The sequence below is a fragment of the Tinamus guttatus genome, unplaced genomic scaffold, assembly GCF_059628265.1.
Source record: "Tinamus guttatus ecotype Peru unplaced genomic scaffold, ASM5962826v1 Tinamus_guttatus_pri_ptg000459l, whole genome shotgun sequence".
NCBI lineage: Eukaryota > Metazoa > Chordata > Aves > Tinamiformes > Tinamidae > Tinamus > Tinamus guttatus.
In genome coordinates, this window is record NW_028288993.1 from 5,642,275 (window position 1) to 5,668,962 (window position 26,688).

Here is a 26,688-nt window from a genome sequence, read left to right on the forward strand (position 1 = left end):
CCCTCAGCGCCCCGGCCAATCCGCGCGTTCCAGCGCGGCCGCCGCGCGCAGCACTGTGGGCCGGCGGCGGGGCGGGCGGGTTGGCGGGGCGCGCGGCCCGGCCCGGCCCGGGAGGGAGGCGCCATTTACGCCGGTCTCGAGGATTCGCCCGGCGCCAAGAGCGAGGCCGCGGGCGGCAACGCGGCCGCCCTGCCGGGAGCGGCCGGGGCGGCGCTGGGGCAGGGAGCATCGGCCACGACTCCCTTAAACAAGGAACTTCCTCAGTGCCACCCGCGCCCTGCGTGACTTCCCTCCGCTCCCTCAGGCCTGCGTCTTGGTCGGGGCCGTCAGGGCGCGATGCTCCAGTCTCCAGGCAGGACATCGGCTACTCATCAGCCTGGCTCATGATTACCTGCAGCACTGCTGGCCAGGGGGTCAGCTTGTCCCCAGATGTCACAGGCTCCCCACCGGATTGCTAATTCCTCCATTCTAGCTGAGTTTATACCAGTAACCTATGAGCAAAAGGCCTGGCATTGCCCACAAATCCCTCAGTCTCTCCCTGGCCCCAGCACCAAAGCAGCTTTCAGCCCTGCCCGGGCTGTCCCCACATGCTGCAGGGCACAGCCCTCTCCATCCATCCAGGAATGAGGGTTGGGATTCAGGTTGTCCAAGAAGAGCCACAGAGGGGTGTGCTCAGGAGCCAGGTTTGGTGGCTACACAAGGGCCTGATCCCGGCCCATGCGGGGCTGCACGGTGCCGAAGTCTGCCCTGCTATTTGCAGATCTCCGGGTGCTGCTTTGGAGATGAGAGCTATGGGATTATATCTGGAATTGGGTTATTAGAGTGGAGCTTTAATCTCTGGCCCTGCCTGTGCAAGAAAACAGCAAAACTGCCTGGGATGGTTTGGGGTTGTGTGATGCAGATAAAGGCAGGCGGGCAGGAAAGGAGCCCAGCTGCGGCCGAGGGGCCCCTTCTGCCATGATGCAGGCGCCTGGGCCGCCCGTCCCCCAGCTCCAGGGATGAGCCCTGTGCTTCCAAGTAAATCAGGAACCCCCACGCACGGGCAGGCAGCGCAGCCACGCTCTGCACGCCGGCTTCTTCATCAGCCGCCTCCTTTGCAAAGGTCACTTGTGTGCAAGCGCTCCTGGCTGCAGACGCGGCTCGCGCAGTGCAGCTCCCTCCCTCGTGCGAGCTTCGGGACGTGCAGCTTAGCAGGACTCTCCACTCTGCTGGGTTTACCGCCCGCTTTCCCTCCCCGCTCCGCAGCTGTGGTACGAGCAAACGTGCAGGTCTGCAAATGCCCCCTCCTGTGCTCACATGCACATTCCTGAGACGAGAGCGGCTGCACAGGCCTCGGGCAAGGGGAGCGGGAGGTCGGCAGGAGCTGGGGAGGCACCGCTGTGCGGCCCCCAGCAGAGCCTCCCTGGCACGACGGCTCCGTTAGGGATGTGGCACTGGCTCACGGCTCTGCACCCGCCACAGCCCTTCTCCCCAGCCTCTCCCAGAGACATCCAGGCGCCGCATCGTTTCAGCGTGCACGTTTACCGCTTTCCCCCCACAAGACATGTATTTGAATTTACTCTTGGTAAACATAACCACAGGAGATGCAAACGTGTGCTGGGGGAAGCATAAATAATTCCACACAGAGAGACACACACACACAGACAGCAAATACGGACACGGTTCACCAAGGGAAACCAAGAAGTGCAGAGCACGCCCTGAGGCTGCCACCAGTCCCGATGGCTTTGCTCTCATCCACCAAGCCAAGAGGAGCTCTCCTGCTCTTGCTTTGCAGCAGCTGGTGGGAGAATAAAAGCTGGGGAGGAGGAGTCTAAAGTTGCAAATATCCCATGAAAGCATCATGGCAAGTCCTGGCTCTGCAGTTTCCTGCAAATCATGTTCTCCGAGGAATGGTTCCAGTCGTAGGAAGTTGCAAGTCTTTCACAGTGTGAAAGGGTGGAGGGGCATAGGGACCACCGTGAGGGAGGAGCAGCAGGTCGTCTTGCAATGTCCCAAACGCAGCCAGCCGATAAACCTTCCCATGGGAACATCGGGGCTAGATGCTCCATCTAGGTCCTCTTCTGCCCTCTCTAAGGTGCTGATTCTTCTTTAGCCGAGAATAATCTTCAGCGGGACATCATGCGAACAAACTCTGCAAAGAAGGTGAAAAGACAGGCTGGAGCAGAGGGCATCCAGGGGCCCCAACCCACGTCTCCTTCCTGGAGACCATGCGGAGTCAAGGGGAACCCGAGAGCCCCCGCACCCTCTCGGCAGGTCATGGGTGGCCCTGGGCAGGTTGTGCAAAATGGTCTTTAGTTCCTCGCATGTGATCCCAAAAACCAGGACAATTTGTTCCCTGGGACTCCTTCCCAGCCTTGTTTGTACAAAAACTCCTTGGGAGAGACTGTGGGAAGCGTTGCCTGCCCTCACTGCACTGCAATTTCAGGGCACACTGATTTATAATCCTGGTGGCACAGTAATTTCTGAGTAAACTTGCCGTTTCGAAGAGACACCAGTTGGGGAAATTGCTAGAGTTTTGGGGGGTGCTAGATCTTCTGCAGAGAAAAGTTCACTTCGATCAGCACTTTCAGAGACAGGGTAGCTGTAAGGATATCCTGGACACATCTTCACTACCCTGCAGCTTGTGAAGTCAATTACACTTGTTCAAAATGAGCGTAAATGCCATCAAATCGAAATGCGTTTTCATTTTACACTTAAATTGCCCAGGAATTAATAAATCCACAAAGAGGAGGACAGTGGAAATTATTCCTTTGACTTCTCCCTTTCCACTAATGGAACTGTCCTCTGACAACTAAAGCAGTAACTCCAGAGAAAATGATACTGGGATAGCATCTTATTTTAGCTGTTTAAAATAATTGGGTGGTGGGAAACAAGGAGAGCAAGTGTCATGTAATCAGTCCATGCGTTAGAGCAACAGCTACCAGATACTTCCTAAGGAGATACTTGCATTTTTTTTTCTCATTTCAAGATCTTACAAAGCTCGGTAATCCTGAGGTTGAGGCTCTTTGTCATGTCATAGACCCAAGAAAGCCTCTGAGCCAAAAAAAAAAAAACCAAAAACAACAACAACAACAAAACCCAGGTCCCTTTTATTTTAACTCTGAAGTTCCTGTGCTTCACCCTTACTGCTGGGCTTGTGCTAGGAAACCAGAAGCAGACGGCCCCTCTCCCACCTTCAGGCTGCTGCATCTGTTCATCCGTCTGATACCAACACTTCCCTTGCCAAGAACCCTGAGCTCTATTACGAGCTTTATTAACATTGCTCCCACTACGGCTAATGACTAGGATGGTAGCCTAAACACTCTTACTTTTTTTTTTTTTTTTTCCCAATTCTTTCTGGCGTGGGAAATGTGAGGAGAGAGGCATTTTCTGTAGGATACAATGTGGTACTCCTGGATCAGATACCTGTAGTGCCAGGGAGCAAGCCTGGTATGTGACTATCTTCTGGCATAGAGATAAACAATTTCTCTAAAAACTCAGATAAAAAGAGTGATCCAGAGAGAACGGTTGGTGTAATATATTCTCCACCAACCTCCTCACTGCTCTTGCAATAGATTTAATGGAAAGCAGAATATCACATAAAGAGAAAGCTGGCACTGCATGCACACACCAAAAGCACGTGATTGAAACTGAGATGTGGCAAGACAAATGAACACTTCAGATGAAGAATTTCCTACCTGAGCCAATGTTTTCCAGTTTCCTCAGCTGATGAGGAAAAAAAACCATTTCTTGCTTACTTGTTTTCCCGTGCCTCAGATATCTGGATCCAGAACATACACATTTTTTCTTCCACTTCAGTCTCTGAGCAGAAACTCTGACTCTCATGCTACATCAGATGGACAGGGAGCATTCATCCCTTCTCACCTTCAAAATCAACGCGCCCGTCTCCGTTCAGATCCACATCCCGGATGATCTCTTCGATATCCCGATGGCCCACCTGCTGCCCTAGGAGCTTCTTCATGGCCTCCCGCAGCTCGCTGGTGCTGATCTCCCCATCACCGTTAGTGTCAAACTGCAGGAATGTGAAAAAGACCAGCAGGAAAAGAGGTTAACGGGTATGGAATCTAAGCTGGATCCTGTATTGTCCAGCTCGAGTGCCCCATTTTCCCTGTGTTTCTTCTATATCCTTCTTTTTTCCTCCTTCGGGCCTCTTTTGGTCTGGATCTAGACTATCCTCAGAGACCTCTCATTACCCACATGTCTGCACCAGGTTTCCTCTTCCTTGCCTTCCCTTATCTCAGTGACTTTCTTTCTGTCCCTGCCTTGTATCCTGCCTGGCTTGGCTTTTTCTCCGATTTCCCCTCTCTCCTTCCCCTCCGCTCTTCCCCAGCAGCAATTCTCTCTTCCCTGTCTCTTGCTCACCTCTCTGCAGAGCACGCGACACCGAGCGCTCACCTCTCTGAAGGCATCACGAAGCTCTTTTACACCAATCATGTCTGCGGTTTCTGCCAGAAGCTTTGGTCCCATCAACTCAACAAAATCTTCAAAATCCACATGGCCACCCACTTGGGAAAAGAGGAAAGATCACACGTAAGAACTCCGGGAGCACCCTGCGACAGAGGCGGGGCCTTGCTCCAGGGAATAATGTTTATCCAACTGTGCATTCATTGTATTTTTCTTGGTTTGTATCTGTAAGTTAGCAATGGCACTCAAATTCCTACTGCTTGTCTAATGATAGCCTGGGCACCAGGGTTATTAGCCATTTTTACGTGTTGTGTATGTCACATCTACTTCCATGGAGCAGGTAACTTGTTAACTTGTCCTTTCTACTTCAGCATATGCCAGAAATAACACGCAGTAAATAATTCCTTTCCCACCTGGCTCAGAGGAATATCCTACACTGCCACAGATAAGTGCCGACAATAAATGGTGATAAAAGAAGGGGCACAGTCGATTACAGACACTTTTGCCACAGTTTTCCATCATCCCAGCAGTGGCTCCTCCCGGACACGGCCGGCACGGGCTCTTTGCAGGAGCACAGTGAGAGCCTGCAGACACCCAGAGCAAGGTGCAAGGCCCCTCGGTCACCCACTCAGACTAAATCATCTCCGTCTTCCCAGGCTCTTTCACCAGTCTGACGCCACGGAGGTGACAGCCTCAGTAGGACGACGCCTGCCTGTGCTCCTGTGTCTTCACTGCTCACATCATGGGCAATTTTACCCCTGACTGCATGAACACAGGGAGACAGCCCTTCTACACACTGTTCCCAAAAGGCACAGTACACAAAGCCATTAGTCTGACAAGCAGGAAACAAGCGCCAGGGACCACAAAGGAATCAGAGAGAAGATGGACAGGGAGCAGAAAAGAGAATCAAAAAAGAGGGAAAAATACACCAAAGAAACAGGGAGAGCAGGAGCTCGAGGGAGCAATGCAGAGCACAGCAGCGCAGGGGGTTGCGGCTGGCGGTACTCACGGTTCATGTTGATCTGCTGGGAGAGCTCTATGAGCTCCATCTCCGTAGGCATGTAGCCCATGGTCCGCATGCAGTTCCCCAGGTCCCTGCAGTTAATAAACCCATCCTTGTCTTTATCAAACTCCTTAAAGGCTTCTCTCAATTCTGTGGAAGTGGATCCAGAAAGAGCAACATTGTGAGTGACGGCTTGAAATACCTCTTCCAAGAAGCCTCCCTAGAGTTTTTATCAGGCCAGGTTCTCTAAGGTACTGCATGTTTTCCCAGCAGATCTCCCTGAGAACAGGCAATGACCGAAGCAATTTTAAGCTTGTTGGCAGCACTGCTGACCCACTCCTTTCAGCAAAGCCTGCTCAGACAGCAGAGGCTTTGAGCTGCCACAAACTTGAGTTTTCTGAAGCTGCGCTTCCTGAAGAAACTGTGATGAATAAATTTTCCCAACTCTCACCTCTGCACAGTTCTCTATAGCCCTCGTTGCAGGGCTCAGCAGGCAAGACAGCTTCCCTGGAGCTGCTCTATTACCTCACCTATACCTCCACCTTGAGAAAGATAGAAAGGATGCATATTCCCCCACCATTAGCAGTCTTGCAGATTAATCCTCTTGCTGGGGGTGCCAGAGTCCAGGAATCACCTCCCTTGAGTTGCCCCAAATTATTTTACCCCTTAGGGGCCAACCTGGAATGGCCAGCCAGTAGGTTTTCACTGGGCAGGGAGAAAGGTGACACAGGAGTGACAAGTTTTACCTTCAATTTCTTCAGGACGCAGTTCTCTATCCTGCAATGAGAGAACACACTATGTTAAAGCCAGTTGCTTGCCGGGAACGTGGTGTCAGAATAGCACTTGCGGGTGCACACAGTTCTGGGGCAAGCCAGAAAGCGAGAGAAGAAACAAGAAGGTGATGACATGTTTAATACCATCTACCTGGCGAGGCTCCCCCGTTCTCCTCCCCAGGAGGGAGGGTCTCAGCCCGCACATGTCTCTGTGGAAGCCCCTCTCCATCTTGTCTGCTGGGCAGGGGGACGATGGGCGCTCCCCAGCAAGCAGAAGAGACCCGGGCCAGCACGGGCTGCCTGTGTAGCCTCCCCACCTGATGGATGAGAGGGTACTATGAGCATCTCCGTGGCTCCTGCGGCATTCCCCAAGGGCAGCTCCCAGAGCGAAGGCTGGCTCCGTCTCTGGCTGTATTCCCTACAGCAGCTCCACCGGAGACATCCAGGTCCAACCAGCTGGGAGCTGCCCCTGTAACCGGCAGCTCTCTGCCACTGTCTACACAGATCCCTGCTGGCAGCACAGGGACAGCCACGTCCTCTCACAGCCAACGTCCCAGTGTCATTTCCTATAGTCAGTCCCCCCAGAAAGGCAGGAACTTCCCCCTTCCTCCCAGCCTCCATTCCACACGCATCTCGAAACCAGGCATGAGGGCAGACACACAATATATATACATCATCAAGGTCATCTAAAGACAAAACAGGACAAGGATTTCACCATGTTCAGGAAAGCCTGCAACTTCAGACATCCAATTTGAGTTTCTTGGAAGAAAGGGGAGGATATGAACGAGTATAGGAAAATTCCAACACTCCACCGAGAAGAAGAGATGAGCATGGAAATGCACTGCGGTCTGGTTTAAGCGCCCTTCCTGCTTCCTTTCATGGCTCCCAGGCAAATCCAAAATATCTGAGAATTTGGCAGCAGAGAAACACAATCTCTTTCGCCTGCCTCTCAGCTCGTCCCCTCAGCCGTGGGGAGGTCTCCTTGCTTGCCAGGTGTCCTGCTGTGTCACCGCACGTCCCTGGAGGCAGTGCCCTTGATCAGCACGAGCAGGATGATCCTTTGCTCTGTAACCACAGGCTCCTCTGGAAACTCTGATGGCGGCTGCTCAGAGTGCGTCGCAAACTAGGACACGCACTGGCTCGTGTCTGCGCAGAGTGGGCTGTGCCAGAGGAGTGATCAGCTTGCTACCCGTAACCTTCCCAGAGGCGTCTCTGTGCCGGATGAACTGCCAGCGCGCGCTGGCCCTGCTGTTTCATCCTGCACAGACATGGTATTTTCAAACATGTCATCCCATTTGTTCTGCTTTCATCGACCCCGAGTGAGCAAACGGTTGAGACCCTGTGGACTGGACGCAAGAGGTCTTACTGCCCTTGCTAACGTAACGCATAGGAAAGACCTGGCACCAGCACCACCGCCCCGCGCACCTCTTTGCAAAGAGGCCGCAGGCCCCGAGGCTCCCGGGTGTCCGCAGGGGGACAAGGGCCTGCCCCGGCACCGGACCATCCCCTGCGCGCCTGCTGCCATCGGCCCTGCTCCCGGCATCCCTGACGTGTCCAAAACAAGGGCTTCGGCACCCGCTCTCGTTTAGCCCCACGAGGCCCCTGCGCTCACAGGGCTCTCGGCAGATCTTCGCACGTGCAGATTTTAGCACCGGAGAGCCACGGGCTGCGAATGCAGTAGGAGGGGGCGGGCTTATGCCCCTCCAAAAACCTGTCTCAAGCAATAGCTAACGTCATGAAGAGGTTTGCTGGTCTACACTGGAAAGACGGTTCCTTCAAATGCTAAAGGAGGAAAATCACCTGCTTGGGAAGAAATGGGCTGGGTCACTTTAAAGCTTTTGGAGACGGACATATGAAAAGAGGAATAAACCTTTCCAGAGATAGATCCCAGAAATGAGCAGAGGTGACTCTGACAGTACACCATCCGTAATGATTTTACTCTCATTTCTTTCTGTTAATCTGTTAATAGATCCTGTTCAGAGTCAGTCAGAGTAAAGCTTTCTATCAGATACACTTACACTACAGCAAGGTTGTTTGTGATATCACTAATCCTGTTTTGGAAATGTATTAGGATGCAAGGAGTTTCCAGGGATCGTCCACCATGCAGCTGGACATGTCTCCTGTGCTGTGGTCACTTAAGTGACTGAAGGTTGGGTAGAACAAAAGCTCTTCAATTAATTGTGACTAGCACCAATGCTATGAGGGTCTCTGTCTGAAGATGAGGCTTTGGAGCTAAGGATCTAGGTGTCTCCTACAGCTCTAGATAACCATATATTAGTGTACAAGTATATAAGGCTGAGATTTCTTACAAGGGCAAACAAGCTCTGAGTCTCAGGTAATTGGGGTGCACTTTGTCTTACCAGAAGGACATGGAATGCACTGGATAAATATGAAAATGCACTTATTCACTCATATCTGTGAGTGTTAGTACATGGTTTCTTTATGTGTTTGTCTTTAAATCCATGTTAATGTAGGAATGGAATGTTCCAAAATATTTCTTACGTCTTGTAAATACACAACATCACAGTGCACATTTTTGTATATTCAACATGGTCAAGTGGGTCCCTTTGAATTTACATACAAACACATACTTATTTTTTCTCTATATATGTTATGTACATATGAACATGTAGCTACTAATAGATGTGACTGAATGGATGGATGTGGTTTTGCTCTTCTTCTGTGTGTGTATGGGTCACAGCATTTAGTCATCTAGTATCATTTGCAAATATGACGCCAGTCTGAGGGTCTCTGGCTTATTTGGCTGTGATTACTGCACTGGCATCACGCTGTGTGTGAAAGCACACAGAGGTCGTGTGCGGGTACCTGTATCCTCATTTCTGCCTGTCATGGTGTGCTGGCTGTGAGCTGACAAGACCGATATCAAATACGGGCATCTCCATGGGACAGCTTGCTCTCACTACAGACACCTGATTGCATTTAAGTGGCCATTTAGACTCTACATGCTCATCTGAGCCTCTGGGAATGAGACGTGGACGTCTTGCTGGAATAACAGCTTTGAATATTGGACCCCTCCCGGGCCACAGGATTCTCCCTATGAACAGTCACAGCTCTGCCTTGTGAAGCTGCCTTTCTAGGAGCCTCTTTGCTGGCCGCTTGGGCACGGGGCTGTCTCGCCAAGCTAGACATTCGCCTGGGGCTGTGTTGGCACTTGGAGCCGAGCCGGGGCGCCGGGGCCGCGGGGCGGGAAGCTCCGCGCGCCCGGCCCGCCTGCGCACGGCTCCGTGCGCGTCTCGCCCGGCTGGGGGTAACTTACGTACAGGCTGCCTGTTTTCGGCGAAGCCCTTGCGCAGGAAGATGCAGGCCGGCCCCAGCAGGTTGTGCATGACGGCGCAGTTCTGGGCCAGCACCATGAGCGGCCCCTGGTACTCGCCGGCCGACGGCCCCTCTTCGCTCGTCTGGACAGCCTTATAGCACGTCTTCTCCTCATGGCGGATCTTCCCGGCCAACCAGCAGCAAGCAAACAACACAACAGAGGACGTTACCTCCCCATCTCGCCCAGCCTTTCCTCTGAAGTTCTAGCGAACCGCGGCGCAGAGTCGTTACGGCTGCTCTTCCTGCGTCCCGGCCGCGCGGCGCCCCCCACACCGAGCCGCCATGCTGTGACCGCAAGCACCGAGTCCCAGAGCTCCCCTTCCAAACCTCCCGGATGGACAGACAGGCAGCGGGGAGGATTTCCCTCTGAAACAGCAGCCCGGACGGCCCTGCTCCGAGCACTGTTGTTTATTGACTCCTGGCGGGAATGGCAGAGGAGGAGGAGGCCACACGTGCCGGGCCGCCTCCGCCATGGCCTCCCCACGGTGCGGCAGGGCCTGCACACGTGCCCGGCGCCAGGCTCCACGTCACGCGGTGGCACCGTGGCCTCGTGTCACCACAGGAAGGCCCTTTGTGTGGCTGGCGGCTCTGCCCGTGGCAGTCTTGCCTCCCCGCTCGGCCTCTGACTAGTGACGTCCCTGGGGGCTCAGGCAGCTGGTGCATTTACAGCGCCAAAGTCGAGGGCGGTCACGGGCACCACATTTTTGCCCGTCTGCGCCACCCCGGGCCGTTCTACCAAGCGCACACGTCCTGCTGTGCTAAGCTCCAGAATAGAACCCAGCACTGGATTTTATAAGGAGCCGCTGCTTTCCTTTTATAGAAATGCATTTCCCTGGCTCTGCAAGAAAAGCCTTATCCCGATATTCCCATGCAGCTATAAAAAGCCAGCACAACCCACAGGACCCTTGGTTTTATAGAATAAACATTAATCATGCATCAGATTCCTGCCTCAGGAATGAGTCCTGCTTTCACAGGCATGCTCAGGGGGTGACCACAGAGCTCCGTCAATAGCCCTTATCTCTGGCTATTAACCCTTCCCTTTGGGGCTTCCTTCTCATTGCAGGCTAAAAGACCAGCTCTCCCCTAGCCCCACACACACTGGTCCAAATCTACAGTATCTTTTTGCTGTCCAGCATGTGCTGTGATATTGCACACAAGATTTGTGTTTCACATTTTTATACACGGTGCTACACCGATCTGCTCATGTATAGTGTTATGTGAATAGCAAGCACCAAAACAAAAACGAGTCAGAAAGCAAGCCATGGAGAAGGAAAAGGAGGAAGCAGAGAAGCGTCTTCATCGCAGTTATGGACGAGGAGGAAACTGTCGCTGATTAAGTGTAGCACATAGGACCCTTGTCCTTCCAAACGTGAAAGATGTGCATCAGTCCGCAAATGGCACATCACCAGCTCAGCTAAATGTCATGACATCTGTGTTGAACTGCACAGTTTCATGACATCATGCAATATATTTCTGAAATTGTCAGCTTTATTCCCTGGTGCATTTCTCAGTTTAATATAACAAATAGTACAAATCACTTAAAATAGCCCACGAGTCCGGAATTCCACTGAAGCCAAGTGAAAGATGGAAGGCCGCTAGCTTATAACTAATCCTTGCTTTCTGACCCTTGCAGTCAATAGGGTTATTATCAAGCCACGGAGCTGTGCCAGGAAAGGTCAGCCCATTACTTCCCTGCGTGGAGAGAGGCTGCCCTTTAGATGAAACAGTTGCCAGGAGCAGCAGAGCCACTTGGCCGTACAACCCGTCCAAGCACCAAGGGCCTGACCTGTCAGGGGCCTCCTGCCCAGAGAGGTCCTCTCATCCCCAGCGGGATGATGCTCAGGGGATGCTATGGAGAGGGAAGCTGCCAACAACAGACATGGTGGTGACGAAGGCTGAACGTTACCATCCAAATAGGCAAGGAACACGGGCACCGATCAGTCCCAAGTGAGCCGGTGCCTGGAGGCGATTCGGAACTTTCTGATGGAGACTGTATTGGAGAGATCAAACTTGGTTACCCAAGAGCAGCTTTCACACCCACATTACCCAGAGCTCCTCCTGTCTAGCTACCACTTGTGCTCCAGCTGGTGCTACAATCTCTTTTCTGTACAATGAAATTCATTTTTCTGCTGCCTTCAAAATAGTAAATGATACTTGGCAGTGTGGTTAAGAAGCTGCTAAGGAGAGTGTCTGGGAGTAAGAAGACCTTTCATTGCTGCCTTTTTTTTTTTTTTATTTGCAACTTCTGCACTACTTCCGCAAAGCACAAGAAAAACATAAGCAAGTAACTGCCCTCCATCACAGAAGGACAGAACCTTCCCCAAGAGATATCCAGTGCAAGAGGCCTTCGCATTCCTCAGCTGTTCTCCTAATCATCTGAAGGAGAAACACATGGTCTGGATCACAAGCAATAAGAAAGTTGTGCCTGGTAGTTCTAGCTGAACAGCACCCAAATGTAGGCATCTCTTCAGTCTGAGGACACGACTGCTCAAGGAGCTTTACTGAAGCTGTAGTAGAGTGAGGATAGCGAGGAATAACAGGACCGGAATGATTCCTTCTTCCCAATGAACTTAGTACCCTCCATGGCCCAGCCTCTCATCTTCTTCACTGAGTTTCCTCTCACCTTGCCCAAATTAAAATCAGAGAAAAAAAACACCACGATCACAAAACAGCCAAAGGAAGTTGTCCAATGTCCCAGTGGTCCTGTGAAATGTCCAGTGTAACCATGTGTGTTGGGAGCAAAAGAAAGAGCCTCAGAACTGCTCCCCATTAGACACCAAGGCCTTAACTCATGCTAACTGGGGTGAGGCCTGGGAAATTCTCCAATTCTGCTTTGGAGCCCTCTCTTTTTAGTCCTGCCATCCTAGTTGCTGTTGCAACTAGGCTCAAAGCGCATTATTCCAAACAGCATTTAGGAATGAAAGAATAAGCAAATAAAAGACCGATCATACAGAGTACATAAGACCGTGAATCCATTTTGATGCAAGCAGCCAGGCCACACATCACACTTTCAGCTGCAATCTCCTTGATCCTGCTCAGCACAGCTGCAGTCGACTCCATTTTTCGCAAGTTGGCAGCAACCTACAAGCAGCCAACGTGGGGTCTGCAGATGTGTGACGATTGGGTAACCACTGGTCACCCCGTGCTAAGGACCAGGCCCAGCACTACCTACCTGCTTGGCAAGGCACCTTCTCCTTGCATATCCTTGCTGCCCCTTGCTATTTCTGGCCGTATTTGTACGGCCAAGGCAGAGCCCAGGCCACGTTTCTATGTGGAAGAGGCAAATTCCAGGTCAGAAGAAACTCCCTGCTACGGACCCCCTTCCTTGCTCCCCACGCACTCCTTCCAGAGGGGCTTTTCCAGGCCTCCTCATAGAACATCCTGACGGCATTTCCCTGTTGGCCAGGTCTCCACGGGGCCAGTCCCTCACTGCAGTACTTTCAGTGCTTAACATAACCTCTTCATTTATAAGCAGCGAAGCAAACAGCTTTTTTTTGCTGAGTTATTAGATTGTCAGCACTGCCAAGCGAGAACTGCTTGGTTGATGGGTTCATTGTGCTGCAAAACCTCCCTCACGCTGACAAAGAATATCACCAGGCAAAGTATTCCCATTTCAGTTCAGCCCCTAACAGGGGAACGGCTCCTGGATCCAATTCACCCTGGGATTATTTTAAAGTCTAAGCACCGAGCGGTCTGTGGGTTGAGGTCGAACAGACACGTGTGGCAGCTTGGACGTGCTGGGCCCAGCATGCACCCCTGGGCCACGCTGACGTGTGACAGGACGCGTGTGAGGCCCAGCGTGTCCACTCATAAACAGAGGCACGGACAAACAGAAAAGCGGCTTCTGTAACTGAAAACACACAAAAAAACTCTATGGGAACGTCCCCCAGGAATGGTCTGCAGCAAAGACATGTATGCCTACATGCACACTTATGTGAGAGGACATATATGAGCAAACACACACACACGGACACAGCCAAACAACTAGGCATACGTGTGTGACCCACACAAACTCCCCCATAGGCGCATGCACCTCCAAAAGTGTAATGTAGTGACACAGACAGCTGAGGACACACATATACTTGAGATACGGGCGTTTAAATGTGTGTATTCTTACACACAGCGACAGGAATTCACGGGAGCACGCGCGCAGCCATGAGCACGCGAATGTCCCTGCAGAAGTGACATGCAGCCTGGACTCGTGCTGACACTTGCTTTAAGCACATGCACGCACAGAAACTCACATGTGTATGCGGACAGCAAGATACCAGTGCAAAAACGTGTCCCGGTGACTTACGTGCATAAACAAGCCCAAACCTGCACGTTCACAGCGCAGAGCTGCAGGCACACACAGAGCACGGACGCACACCGAGGCCGGCACACACAGACCCGCGCGGGGCTGACACGCGCGTCGTGGCACGCGGCATCCCCGGTGCCTGCGCCTGCTCCAGCAGCTCGTACGGAGAAAGGCTGGTGGGGAGAGCCGAACCCTGCGTACGCAACTCGGCGCTTCTCCCACCTCCCTCTCCCCTCTGCCCACGACGTCACCCATCCCAAGGAGCAGGGGAGGAAACGCACAGTGCGCTTTGATTCGGGGAACATACCTTTTTCGAGAGGTTTCTCAGTGGAGACTTCACACAGTTGCCCATAATATGTTGAGTCTGCCTTTCCGGTGGACTTGGTTATAAAATTGATCCCATTAAAGGTATTCCTTGGGAGCAAAGCAAGAAAGGCAGCGCCAGGCAAATCCAAACAGCTACTGGCTGCTGGGGCTTCCCTCTTCAGGGAGCTTTTTCTCTCTCTGCCTCTCTCTCTCCGTGTTTTTACTTTATGTTCACTTTCTTGAAGGGATGAAGCAGGAAGGAGAGGGAGGGGAAACAGAGAGAAAGAGAGGGAGAGAGAGGGAGAGAGAGTGAGAAGGGGGGAGAGAGAGGGAGGCGGATGTATAATCTACATCAGATTAATGCTCAAATCCCTCCCACCCCCCTCAATCTGCAGGCAAGATTGTTTCACTCACGGGCGAGGGCTGCTTCAGGGAGAATTAAAGCAGAGGCACCGCAAGAAGGGATTTCCGTGGCAAGTTCGGCGGATCCAGCTAGTCTGGGTGCTCACGGCCTCCGAGCATCGCATCCTCCGGCTCCTGCCCACCCCCACTTTAACTCCCTTCGTCTTTCCAATCACCGGAGAGCCAGGCTGGCTACCAGGCAATCCACTTAGAGGCTTGGAGCAGAGTCCAGAGCTCGTTTTGGAGCAGAAATGGACCATTTATCTGGGCGGGACCTGCTTCAGCTTATAAATCGCAGCAGACTGGAGGTCCCTCATTCTTGTCATGCCTCGGTTGAAACAAGCCGGAGGCAGCGGTCCAGGGAGCCGAGGACACTTGGAGCCCCACGGCTGTAACTTTCAACCACAAGGGAGAGGTCTTGAGCCAGGCTCATGGTAAAGTCTTTTGAGCTTTCTGTTCTGCAAGGAAAAAATCAGCCGATGACTTTCCTGCACACATCTGTCAGAGGGGAGCTCAGATCTGAATACTAAATCTTAACAGCTCGGCAAGGTGTGACAAAGACTTTAGACTTCAGATCCACAGTTCACACGTCATTCCTTTTCCAAGCACCCGAGTCCTGGGCTCCATAAGGGACTCCTATTCCAGACCCGTCTCTGAACTGTGGGCTGACAGAATCATCTCCAGAAAGAAAGGATGAGCCCTCAATAAGTTTTCCTCTGTTCTCAGGCCGAACGTAGCAGCGTTCTGTCTGAAAGGAGATTTAAACTGCATAAAAGACTCACCATGACCCCAGGCAACAGGCTCTGAAGTGAATAGTGAAAGCATCCTTAGCTGTGAAGCCACCATGGCTGCATCTCCACTTAGATAAGAAGCCATGGTGTGAAGAGCTAGTTTCTCCGATAACTACAGAGACCAAGATGAGGATGATCTTGTACCCCACATATGCCACGGACTGGCAGGACAGTCAGGAACGTCCAGCTGAAAGCTTCCACCACCTTCTCCGAAAGCGCAGTTCCAAACAAAACGCTCTGCAAAGACCAAGCCCATGGGCTGAGCACTTGTACCACAGGCTCCTCTGTGCAGGAGACAAGGACTTACCCTCCTCGTAGCTCCTTGGCTGTTGGACAGAAAAGGATGATCTGTCAGTGTTACAAGAAGCTGTTTTTTTTTGTTGTTGTTGTTGGTTTTGTTTTGCTTACGTTTCTACTCTGGAGTTGCTGTGGAAAGTGTAGAATAATTGCAAGGTAAATCAACAGTTGTTTAGAGCCCACAGACTTCTTCCACCTGAGGACACTAGTTTAGGAGTCCAGCCATGAAAAGAGGCAAGAGCTTTTCAAGTTGCAGTCACAGTCAGACATGCAGGGCACTCTTCCTTGCACTGACCACTTCCCAAGAGCAAAAGCAGCAGAATAACCTCCTTTTGGGTCCCTTCCAGGTCTTCCTTGGTGCACTGCCCAAGAAGGAGCTGCACGAACAGTGGGAGTCACAGATCCTCCAAGGTGAGCAGCATGTGATGGCTGTGGTGGCAGATCCTGAAGACATCTCTTGTCCCTGGGACAAACTGAGATGGAGAAGATGGAGAAGCTCTGGCCTGGAAGATCTCCATGGAGGAACTCGCCCTTAGCAGGCCATGAGGCAAAGCTGTCTATGAGCTGGGCCTGTCGCCTGCTGTCACAGTTTGAGAGACTCCCTGATGAAGAAGAAAAACACTCACATGCTGCGGGCTGTGCCAGCCCTGGCCCTCATGGCAGAGGACTTGATGGAAGATGCTGAAACTTCAGTTGGAGCCATTCCCCAGACTCCTTATTTATTGGCAAAGTGCTTGTCTTCCTTGAGCAAAAGCTGCCACACAGCAAGTGAGGCACCGGGGCTCCTTCCCGAGACAAACGACTCCAATTCCCAAGCAGAAAGAGGAGAGAATCGCCTCGCTGCTCCTAATGAATTTCCCCTTGACAGGCAGCAAAGGCCAGGAACACCCTGCAACTGAAAAGTGCCATCTCTTGCCTCTTAGGGACTGGGAGCCAGGACAGGGCTGCCCAAGAGGCCAGCACAGCCCCTGCGCTGCTAAGGGCAGCTTTGCAAGACAGGGATTTTAAGAGCCTTGCAGCGCTCAAAGCTGAGCTAGTGACCCGCTCACCATGAGCTTGTACCAGAGCATTGTGAGCCGGTGAACTGCTCGGGTTGCCTGCTCTCCTGCTTTGCTTCCAGAGAGTCCTGCGGGGCCAAGAACCCGGGATCTGGGAATCCAGAAAGGGAAGAGGCCCTGGAGCCCCCCTGCACCAGGTCTGCAGCACAGTCACAGTCCTTTGACTCTGCAAAAACCAACTTGGGCAGAGCCACAGGGAGCCTGAGTGACATGATCGAAAACTGGTCTCTTGTCTCCTTATTTACCCTGAATCCCGTAAGAGCACCTGGGCAGCACCGCACGCTCCAGCAGACAGATCCTGCTGACCTTTAAGCCTGAAAATCACTTTCTACACAGGGATCTTGTTCCCATCTCCACGCTGGGCGGCTCAGAGATAAGCAGGGAAGGGGAGTTGGCAGAAAGGTCATTAGAAGATTAGGTTAGAAGGAGCCTATTTTCTCCCTTCCTCCAACCAAGGCTGCTGCAAGAGAACAGGATGCTGAGAATAAGTATGTCAAAAACATTTGTGTGTAGGTGCTGATCTGTGGGTATGCCTATATCTGGGGTAGTCAGTGTGCGTGTGGGAGGGCTGCACATGCATGTATACTGGCTTTCCCACACTGTTCTCTGTGGCAAGCACGCTGTTTTTTAAGGCCTGGGGTTCTCAAACTTTCTAAAAATCAGCAGGAACTTTGTGAAATGCTACTTACCTTGTTCCTGCATTCCTCCATTTCCCCTCTGATCCATGGTGTGGAACTGAGCCCTTTGGGGACGCGGTTTGGTTCAGAGCGAGAACTCGGCACATACCCAAGTCTGGCACATTGACCTACCTGAGCTGGGTTACTTGGCATGGGGCAGGGATTAGTTTAGATGGTTTAATGTCTGGATTCTCTTAAAAAGCAGTGCTGCGCTTGGAGCTGGCACCTTTGGCACAAATACTCATCCCACAGGAAAATATTGGACCCCACTATGGCTAATCCTTTGGTAGCTGCCAGAAACTTTAGCCAGCGACAGCAAATATCAAAAGCCACAACAGAACGATCTAAAGTCAATTTGAAATTTGGGCTCACTTATCTGACTGCAGCTTTGCTTGGTCAAAGTTTCCAGTGGAAGTGTGATTTGTAAAGCCAGACCGCTCAGATGCCAGGCCAGGGTCAAGGTTCGGTCTTTGGTTTGCTGGACTGTGATTTTTGTTGCTTGTGACACAGCACAGACAGTCGCTACAGCAGGAAAACATTAGTACGAAGGTTGATCTCTGACAGGAACATATAATAGAGCAGGGAAAAAATCAATTCCTAGCACCTTTTCACTGAAATCCATGGCTTTACCCACTGCATGCCTGGAAGACATCACTATTTAATATCTTAACATATGCCACCTTATTTAAACCGTTTTGACAGGATACAAATTTTTGGTATACAGGATGTACACAGTGATTATTGGCTCTCAGCTTTCCTTGCAGTCCTGCATTTAGCTGCCGACTAGAGCTCTACAATTTAAAAGGAGAGAAAAAAAATCCAGTCTTTTTTAGTGGATGATCTTGGATGAGCCCATCATTTGGATTTATTAGCATCCTCACGTCATCGGTGCTGCTGGGGTCCTTGTTTTACAGCTCCCCAGCCCTGGAACATGCCCTGGTACTCCAGACTGTTACTGCCTTTCTTGTTTTGCATTAGGCCCCTTGAGTGGTTTTGCTGCATATGGAGTTGTGTCTTCTGTCCTCAAATGAACCTCGGCCAGTTCCTCCCTCCAGCCAGACAAGCACAGATCCATCTCGGGCGGCGGGGGGGCACCAGCAGATATTCGTAGATACAGTCCAGATCTTCATCCAAAGGTCTTAATATTTCTGCAGAGAGTTTGGGAACTTGCTTTGCTGTCAGCTGTTCCAGGAAAAAAGTGTTGCTGACTCACGCTGTGCATAATATTCTCCTCCATTAGAGCAATTGGATCATATTCAATCACAAACAACAGAAAGGTTATTAAAAAGACCTAAACTAGCAAGGATATTTTCCATCACTCTCAAGGTAACAAAGCCTTGATTGGCAAGTTCTGTTCAGAGTAGCTTTGTCTAGAATTAATTGGCTTTACTGAGTGTTAGCTACAAGCAGATGGGAACGTCCCATTTCCTGACACCTTCCGTGCAGATCTGGTACAAATATTTAGGTCTAACCCAGCTTCCAGAATCCCACGCAGAAGATACATTGGCCACAGCACCATAGTTTGTGGATATTTTCTGCTTTTCAAGATCATCAGTGGGCTACAAAATGTCAATCACAAATTTGAGGCCCAGAAGCTGTTGTAACAGTGTGGAATAAGAGAATCATGAATCGTTCTGTGCCTGCTAAGCATCAGTTCTACCTTGGTTCCTTACCTCTCTCAAAGTAAAAAAGGACGGGAGCATCTGGCCGGCCCACTGAAGTGCTAGAGAAAGTGTGGTTGATGAGTAGATGAGCAGAGGCCTGGGAATCAGCGCTAACCCACTCCTCAACAACCTCCGTAACTGTATGAAATACCCCGCTGAGTATAACTCAGTATAACTCAGTATAACTGAGGCCTAGCTCACTTCCATCTCGAGTAAGGATCTGACAGCACCTTTAGAAGGATCAGCTCATTTATCACAGTGCAAAACCTCTGGCTATTTTTCAGCAGAGCTGGTCACTAACTAAATTCTGCATTATTTCAGCAGAAAGCAGGACTATTTTGTTGGTGATTTTTTCACTTCCTGCCTTCAAATGCTGTGACATGATGCCTCACATGACACAGTGTGTTGCCCATTCCCTTCCAAGGGTAGAGAATGTTTCATCAGTGTGGGCTGAAGCAGTGATGTCTATTCTTTCCAAAGATGGTTGCAAGACAGAAAGTGCTCTAGGAGGGAGGAAGGGGTAGAAGAGAGATTAGAAAACTGCTAACGACCTCATTCATAGCTATTCTAGTCCACGGCCTTATGCTTGTAAAGAAAGTTACTAAAAAACCTAAATGGGACCATGCAAGCTATGACATCTGTTTATTTCTAAGAGAAAATTGCAGGATTACTCAAGTTTGTGGGCACTGCTGCTGCTCTCTAAGGTCACAGGAATGTCACAGGATTATTGAAAGGGAGCCCAAAGTGAGCTAAGCATCTTTTACTGGCTGCACACCATATAGCTGCTTGTTATTGGAAATCAATACCACTCATGGACTCATCAGGGAAAACCAGTCCCTGGAGCTCTGACGCTACAGAGAACTGCAGCCAGCTGAGCCGACAGATTCTCAGCCCAGCTACTACACCCACTGCCAAACCCGTCCCTCACTGGCACTTTGCTCAAAGCCGTCGGCTTCAACAGTATTTCAACAGAAAACAAGGCGGTCCAGGTTGCCAAAACGCACCGGGAAATTATCATTGAAATGACAATTAATTCATTATTGAAACATTTTCTTCTCTCAAAAGATAAGCTGGATCCAACCAGAAATGCTCATGCTGCTGTATATTTCATGAACTGAATATTTAATGAATGTTCCTTTGCCTTGGTTTTACTGTGAAGCTTTTCAGCAGGCTTTTAAACCAGAGATTTGTTTCAAAATTAACCATTGGCAGAGCTTAACACCTCCCAGCAGAGCTCCCACAGGCAGGGTGCTTGCGAGCAGCACCAGTGCGGTGGTTCCTGTCCCTCCAGCACTTTAGAAGCGCTAAGAGTGACACATTTCCCCCAAACCTTGGAAGGGGCAGAGCAGAGCGACACGCTTGAGGGAAACGGGGTCTCTCGGTGTCTTTCCCTCCATACAGCGAGCGCGGAGAGGCACCTCGGAGCACACGGACGGTGTCGGCAGGCATATGCGTACATTGGCTGTTTAAGTACGGAAGGCGCACGGGGGTCGGGGCAGCACACGCGCCCCAAAGGAAGGGCTGCTTGTGCAGGGGGCACACACGCAGCTGCTGCGAGGGCTCCTGAGGGCCCTTACACGCGTTGGGGAAGACGCAAGGCCCTGGGCCACCCTATGTCATCCTGAGGTGCCCAGGGCGGGAGCCGCTGTCCTCAGCTTGCGGCTATTGCGCTTCACCCGGGCTCCGTCCTGTGCCAACCGCCCGAGGTGTCTCCCGGGGAGCCCGCCCGGCCTGTGGCAACGCGGGGGACGTGGGGGCAACGGGACAGGCTGGGGAGAAACGGGACGGGAGCCGGTTGGGACACGGCAGCCGCGCGGGGCAGCAGGGGGCGCCATGGGGACACGCAGAGCTGCCCGCGCGCGGCCGTTGGCGCCGTTGGCACCGTCAGGGGCCGCGTACGCGGCAGGGGGCAGAGGAAGGACCCCAGGGAGCACCGGAGAGGAGCCCTCTGTCCTTGTCACAGGGAGTACTCGGAGGTGCAGGGACAAACCCGAAGAAACGCTGAGGGAGAGACGCCCCCGCGCCTGCTCCTCCTCATCTCTCGCGACCCCCCCTACATAACTTCAACACAAGGCAGCTCGTGAGGCAGTAGGAGGGACATTACTGTAGTGACCGGACATTTTGAGCCCCCTTCACCCCCAGCTGCCCCGTTACTCTGTGGGTTTGACCCTGAAGCTGTGTGGCGGGGAAGGAAGCGTCCTCGCTTTGCCGTGAGTGCTGGCATGTGGCTGCTCTGGTGTCCTCTGGCACAGCACAACACAGGCCACACGTGGCAGCAGGCGGCACATCACCTTCGCTAGCCCGCAGCTCTGCGTTTGCAGCCCTCCATCACGGCCATCACTGCTCCGGCACAGCCCAACTTACAGAAGCAACCACCAGTTTCCATGACAGAGCCATCACCGGGCATCCCCTTGGTGAGGCTGCACGGGGCTGCTGGCCCCTCAGCAGGCTCCTTCCATGCCAAAGTCCTCCCACAGCGACTGTACTCAGGCACAACTCCTGTTCCAAGAGCCAACTGGAGGCAATGCCTGAGCCAGGGAGCGTTGTGCTGGGAGGAGAGTGGCAAGGGTGTCCAGCCTCCCTCCGAGAGGATGGAAAACCGCATTTTTTGCTTGCTGGCTCCTGGCTGGTTTGGACCGAGATGTTATTTATCCACCCACTCCTCATGCATATACAGCTGTGGGATATGCACAGTTCCAGAACACGGACAGCTCTGTCATTCCAGTTTGCGCGAAGACCCACTGAGACTTGTTAATCTTAACTAAAGCCCAAGAATAATTAAAGGAAGAATGAGCAAAAGGAGGAAAGGAAATGCAGGAGGAATCCTCCTCCAGTTCAACAGCAATTTGAACACTAAGACAAGGAGGAGAATGGGAGAAAGTGCAGACAGGAGAGGCTTTTAACTGCCTGTACAAATAGGAACACAAAAGCCCCTTCGGCCACTGCACTAACAGCAGAAGCCTGTAAATATTTAATGATTCCCTGTGGCATTGTTTGACCCCTATGAACCCCATGCTACCAGAGGCAATTGACAGAAAACTGTCAGGGAATCACTTCACTTAAAAAATTTAACAGTCACGCAGGGTGTGAAAGCTAAATGGCTCTGAAAACGGTCATGGCTCACATGGCAGGATCACTTGCAAATTAATATTGCATAGCGAAGGCCGGAAAAAGCTCTTCAACTGAAAGGTGCCAGCTTGGGCCAAGCCCGTGGCCCGGGGAGGCTGATGCAAAGGTAACGGGAGGATGTGGCACTGCAGCACCTTTGCAGTGTGGCTCTGTGCCACAAATCCAGCTGTGGAATTGCCACTGCCACCGCCACACTGCAGCTACCCCCAGGTCCTGCACCCAGGATCCTGCTGCATCCTGACTCCCACTGCCACAGGGCTGCTACATCACAGCCACGGCCGCTCTTGACCGCTGTCCCCACCGCCTCCTGCCTGCTCTATGTCCTCTGTGCTGCTGTCACACGTACAAACCCTGTCCTGCTGCCAGGCTGTCGCCTCACCACTCTCCCAGCTGCCGCTCCTCTGTCCTTGCTGACGGGCTACGGCTCCGTGCAGCGCTGCATCCCGCTCTGCGGCTCCTTCTGCTTCACTACGCGCCTTCACCACTGCTGTACCGCCCCCCTGCCAGGTGCAAAGCACATACATCTCCTATATATCCACCTAACACTATATACCTCCCTATACCTGTGCACTTCCCCTTTCTGGAGCCACTTTTCCTCTTTGCTTCATGTGTGCACCCTGCCAGGAGCTGCTGCACTCTCGCATGAGCTACCACCACCGCAGTGCCCCAGAACCGCTGCCCCGCTCCGCACCGTACAGGCAGCCCACCCCGACGCTGCACGTGCCCCCGCGTGCCTGGGACACTCCGGCGGCTCCGCCGGGCTGCGGCAGCCCTCTCCTCGTGCCGCACCAGCAATGCTGTGCTACGGGACCGCTCCCCTCCGCACCGCTGCGTTACGGCACCGCTAAACCACCAAACTGCTGTCAGGCTGCAACGCTACACTGCTCTCGCACCCGTGCACTGCCAGGCTGCCACCACATGGCACCAGTATCAGCCTCCGCTCCGCCACACAACCGCATTACCGCGCTACGGCGCCGTGCTCTCCGGCCGTGCCTCGGTGCTGTGCCGCGCCAAGGGCTCACCCGGCATAAACTCCACGGCCACGCGCTGCTCCACAGCTGCCTCGCCAATCCAGTGCGCGAACGTGTCGGTAGGCTAAAATGAGAGCCCGGCTTATACTAATACACCATTATGATCTCCTGCATTTGTTAATTCACATAGTGCTCAATTACAAAATGGCAAAATGCCTTCAAAGAGTATTATTGTTTTGTTACGCTAAAGCATCACTGCACCAGTGTAGCAGGAATATAATTAATAAAATATTATTGCATACCATATCCTGGCAGTGCCGAGTCTGAGCATTCCCCCAGAGCGCACACCCAGCGTGCACCACACCGCCGTGCTGGTTACATAAACACTGCACTTCTGCCTCTGCCCCGCGCTTCCCCCGGCACAGCTACAAATCTGCCCAAGACAGCCCTGGAGTCCTGGGCTGCTTCCTTCTGCTGCAGCAGTGTCACCCTCCAGGAAGCCACCCCTGCAATCTTGTCCGCCTGTCTGATGGCACCGCCGTGGAGCTCTGCGTATGTGACCGTATCACGGCACCGCTGGGGATGTCTCCCATCTGCACAGCTGTGCTGAGAAACCCCAGACGCTCCCGGCTCACTGTGTGCGGCTGCTGCAGCCATGCATCACCACGCTCCCCTCCCGAGCTCGCTGCAAAATCACTGCTCTGACTGCTTCACTGTGGGCTGTGTGGGCTGGAGAGAAGTTCTTGGATTAAATAGATTGTCTGCCGAGCTGTTGCTCTCTTCTTGTTACGGCATGGAGCAGGCTGGTGTCACGGCATCGGCCACGGCGCATGGCGATCCTGGACTCGGCTGCACCTGCGGCCAAGGCTGAACCCAGGCTCGGCCTCCCACAGCTCCGCGTTCCTGCCTGTCTAAAACACTGCACAGGGCTTCACATTCATTTCTTCACTCATGAGAAGAGACTCACCATCATCCCTTCCTGCGAGGAAATTTCCACTGTTCTTACCCTTGAGCCTTCAGGCATCCCCGGATTTTGATGTCACCGCAGAAAACCTTCACATCTGTCTTCCTGCGAGCAGCTCCCTCCACATCCCAGCTCGTTGCTCCCCACGCTCTGCTTCTGGTATGCACAAAATAGCCCTACCACTACACACTCCTAACAGCCAGTCCTAAAACCACCACTAGATGGTCGTTTGCTCACAGTTAGTCCAAAGAAAGCAGGTGACAGATGAATACAGAGGGAAATGGGAATAAAGAGCATCACGCTCAGGAAGGAAGATGTTGGGGCTCGTATGTAAGCACAGGGGCTTGGTACAGAGCAAGAGAACTACAGCTACAGTTGTGCAGTGTGTAAGCGGCCGTGTCCAACCCTGCAATTTAATTTGGTTAAGTTTGTGGCATTCACAAGTGTCTCACGACCGTGAGATGCAAGTGGCATAGCAGGTAGAAAAGCAATGCCCTGTCAGGGATTTGCTCACACTTCTGACACTGGTGGGGAGGACACAGGGGGCTGCAGAGTGAAACCTTCCCCTTGGATGCATCTCACTTTTGTCAGAGCTACAAGGACAGCACAAGACAGAGCTGAGCCCAGAGATTTCAGCGTCCAGTGCTGAAATACTGCTTTTTGTTGCCTAAATTAACCAGCTAGCTGATCACTAGGACCTTCCTTATTGCAACTACAACATTTTAATCTAGGCTTCTGGTAAACTGCTGCCACAGAGCAGGTAATGTTAGTTCCACATTAAACACAACAGTAACATTCATAAATCAACAGACTGTCAGTGAGGATGCAAAATTGTTGAGAACAGATGAGGTTTGAGCCTTGCTGGAGAAGCCAAGATGGACAGAGGCAGACGACACTTTGAGACCAGGAGCATCACGTCCTTCCTCGCAAGTACAAAGACTCTCCCCATATAGTTTTAATTTGAACAGGCACTCTGCAAAGCTCCCAAACCAACTTAAAAACAAACAAACAAGCCCCAAAACACACCCACCCACCCGACAACTACAAAACTCACAAACCACAATTCTGGTTTAATCGATCATTTACAGGGCTGGAATTTAGCCCTCCGGGCTGCTGGCTTATACCTATAATTGTGCTGCTGAGAGATTGCAGTTACATTAATCTTCCCGGAGATTACATCTCCTAGGAACATCCCTAAATGGCTCTAAAAGAAAATTTCAAGCCAGTTTCCCTCTGCCTTTTCATTTTCAAAGGGTAGTCCTGTTGGGTAATTTCACTACCAGTGGCAGCTAAAAACGACAGCTTTGTACCCAAAGCGCTTGCAAACCCCAAAAGCATCTGTTCCATCCCAACATAGTGACTGGGGAGGCTTCAGAACTGGGTCAGGGTTTTTTTTTGTTTTTTGTTTTTTTTGCCATCCTTCCCACTACCTTCCCCTGACAGCTTCTGCCATCAGAAATGATTCATATGCTGATTGTACAGAAATGTACCATAAGAAGATATAAACAAATACAGCAAAGCACGGCAGGGAGCCAGGGAGACGGAATCTAATAAGTAAATAGGGTTTAAAATAAATAAATAAATGAAAACATCAAATTCCGTTTCTCCGGCTCTTACCCGCAGCGGCCAGAGCTGCAACTTCCCCCGCTGCAGAGCGGGGAGCCCGGACGAGCCCGGGCTCCGCGGGGCTCCCTTCCCGGAGGAGGCTCCTTCATCGGCGGAGGCTCCTCGTCCCGGGGGAGGCTCCCGGCCCCGCGGAGGCTCCCGCCCCGCCGGCTCTTACCTGCCCGAAGACGGAGCTGAGCATGGGGCGCAGCTGGTGCAGGAGCGGGTCGGCGTCGGGCGGCCGGCCGCCCGCCTTGGCGGAGCACTTGGTGCCGGGCTTGGCGGGAGGCGAGGCGCCCCCCGGCAGCCTCAGGGACTCGCTGCTGCCGCAGCGCAGCGCGGCGCCCAAGGCGAAGTCCTGCGGCGCCTCCTCCCCGGCGGCCGCGGCCGGCGGCGCCTCGGCGGGGCGGCCGGGGCCGGCGTGAGGCGGGAGGCGCTGGCGGGGCCGCGGCGCCCGCGCCGGCTCCCTGCAGCCGCCGCCGCTCCTCGGCCCTCCTTCCGCCGCCTCGGGCGGGCTCTGCCCCCGGCCATGTGACAGGCGCCCCGCATCCTCCGGGCGGCAGAGCGGCCTGCGGGCGCTCGGCTCCCCGGGCAGCAGCTCCCGCTCCCGGCCGCCGCCGCCGCGGGGCTGGGCGCCCGCCGCCCTCCTGTCGCCCGCCGCCCTCAGCAGCGAGGTGCGGGACTCGCTCTTGGCCACGGAGGAGCCGCTCATGGCGGGGCCGCTAGAGCCGCATGCCCGGGCGGGCGGAGGGCGCCGCTGCGGGCCGGCTGCGCGGCTCGGCGCTCACGGCATGGCCCGCGGAGCCCCGCTTAAATCCCGCACCGTGGCCCATGTGACGGGCGCGCGCGGGGCGCTCCGCGGGGGCTGCCGCGCTCCGGCCCCCGCCGGGCTCCCCCCGCGCCGCCGCCGCCGCCGCTCACCCAGGTGAACCGGGGCCTCCCCGCCCCGCTCCGCGCCGGGGGCGGCTCCGTGGCGCGGGGGCGGCCCGCGGCGCCACTCGCTGCCCGGGG

General features: G+C 53.1%; 1 protein-coding gene across 4 annotated transcripts; it reads right to left on the reverse strand.

Annotated features, from left to right (window-relative positions):
• Nucleotides 1–1,594: 1,594 nt before the first annotated feature.
• On the reverse strand, nucleotides 1,595–26,404 carry CABP1 (calcium binding protein 1). Of its 4 annotated transcripts, XM_010228677.2 has the most exons (8): nucleotides 14,534–14,649; nucleotides 14,121–14,357; nucleotides 9,462–9,638; nucleotides 6,154–6,184; nucleotides 5,414–5,557; nucleotides 4,396–4,505; nucleotides 3,865–4,012; nucleotides 1,595–2,131 (listed from the first exon to the last, which is right to left on the reverse strand). In XM_010228677.2, the coding sequence occupies exons 2-8, from the start codon at nucleotides 14,163–14,165 to the stop codon at nucleotides 2,106–2,108; spliced, it is 681 nt and encodes a 226-aa protein (XP_010226979.1). In that variant the 5' UTR covers nucleotides 14,166–14,357; nucleotides 14,534–14,649; the 3' UTR covers nucleotides 1,595–2,105. The 4 variants fall into 4 exon arrangements, with proteins under 4 accessions (XP_010226979.1, XP_088388523.1, XP_010226982.1 ...); XM_088532397.1 differs by lacking the exons at nucleotides 14,121–14,357; nucleotides 14,534–14,649 and adding an exon at nucleotides 25,856–26,404; XM_010228680.2 differs by lacking the exon at nucleotides 9,462–9,638 and having other exon boundaries at nucleotides 14,534–14,647.
• Nucleotides 26,405–26,688: the final 284 nt, after the last annotated feature.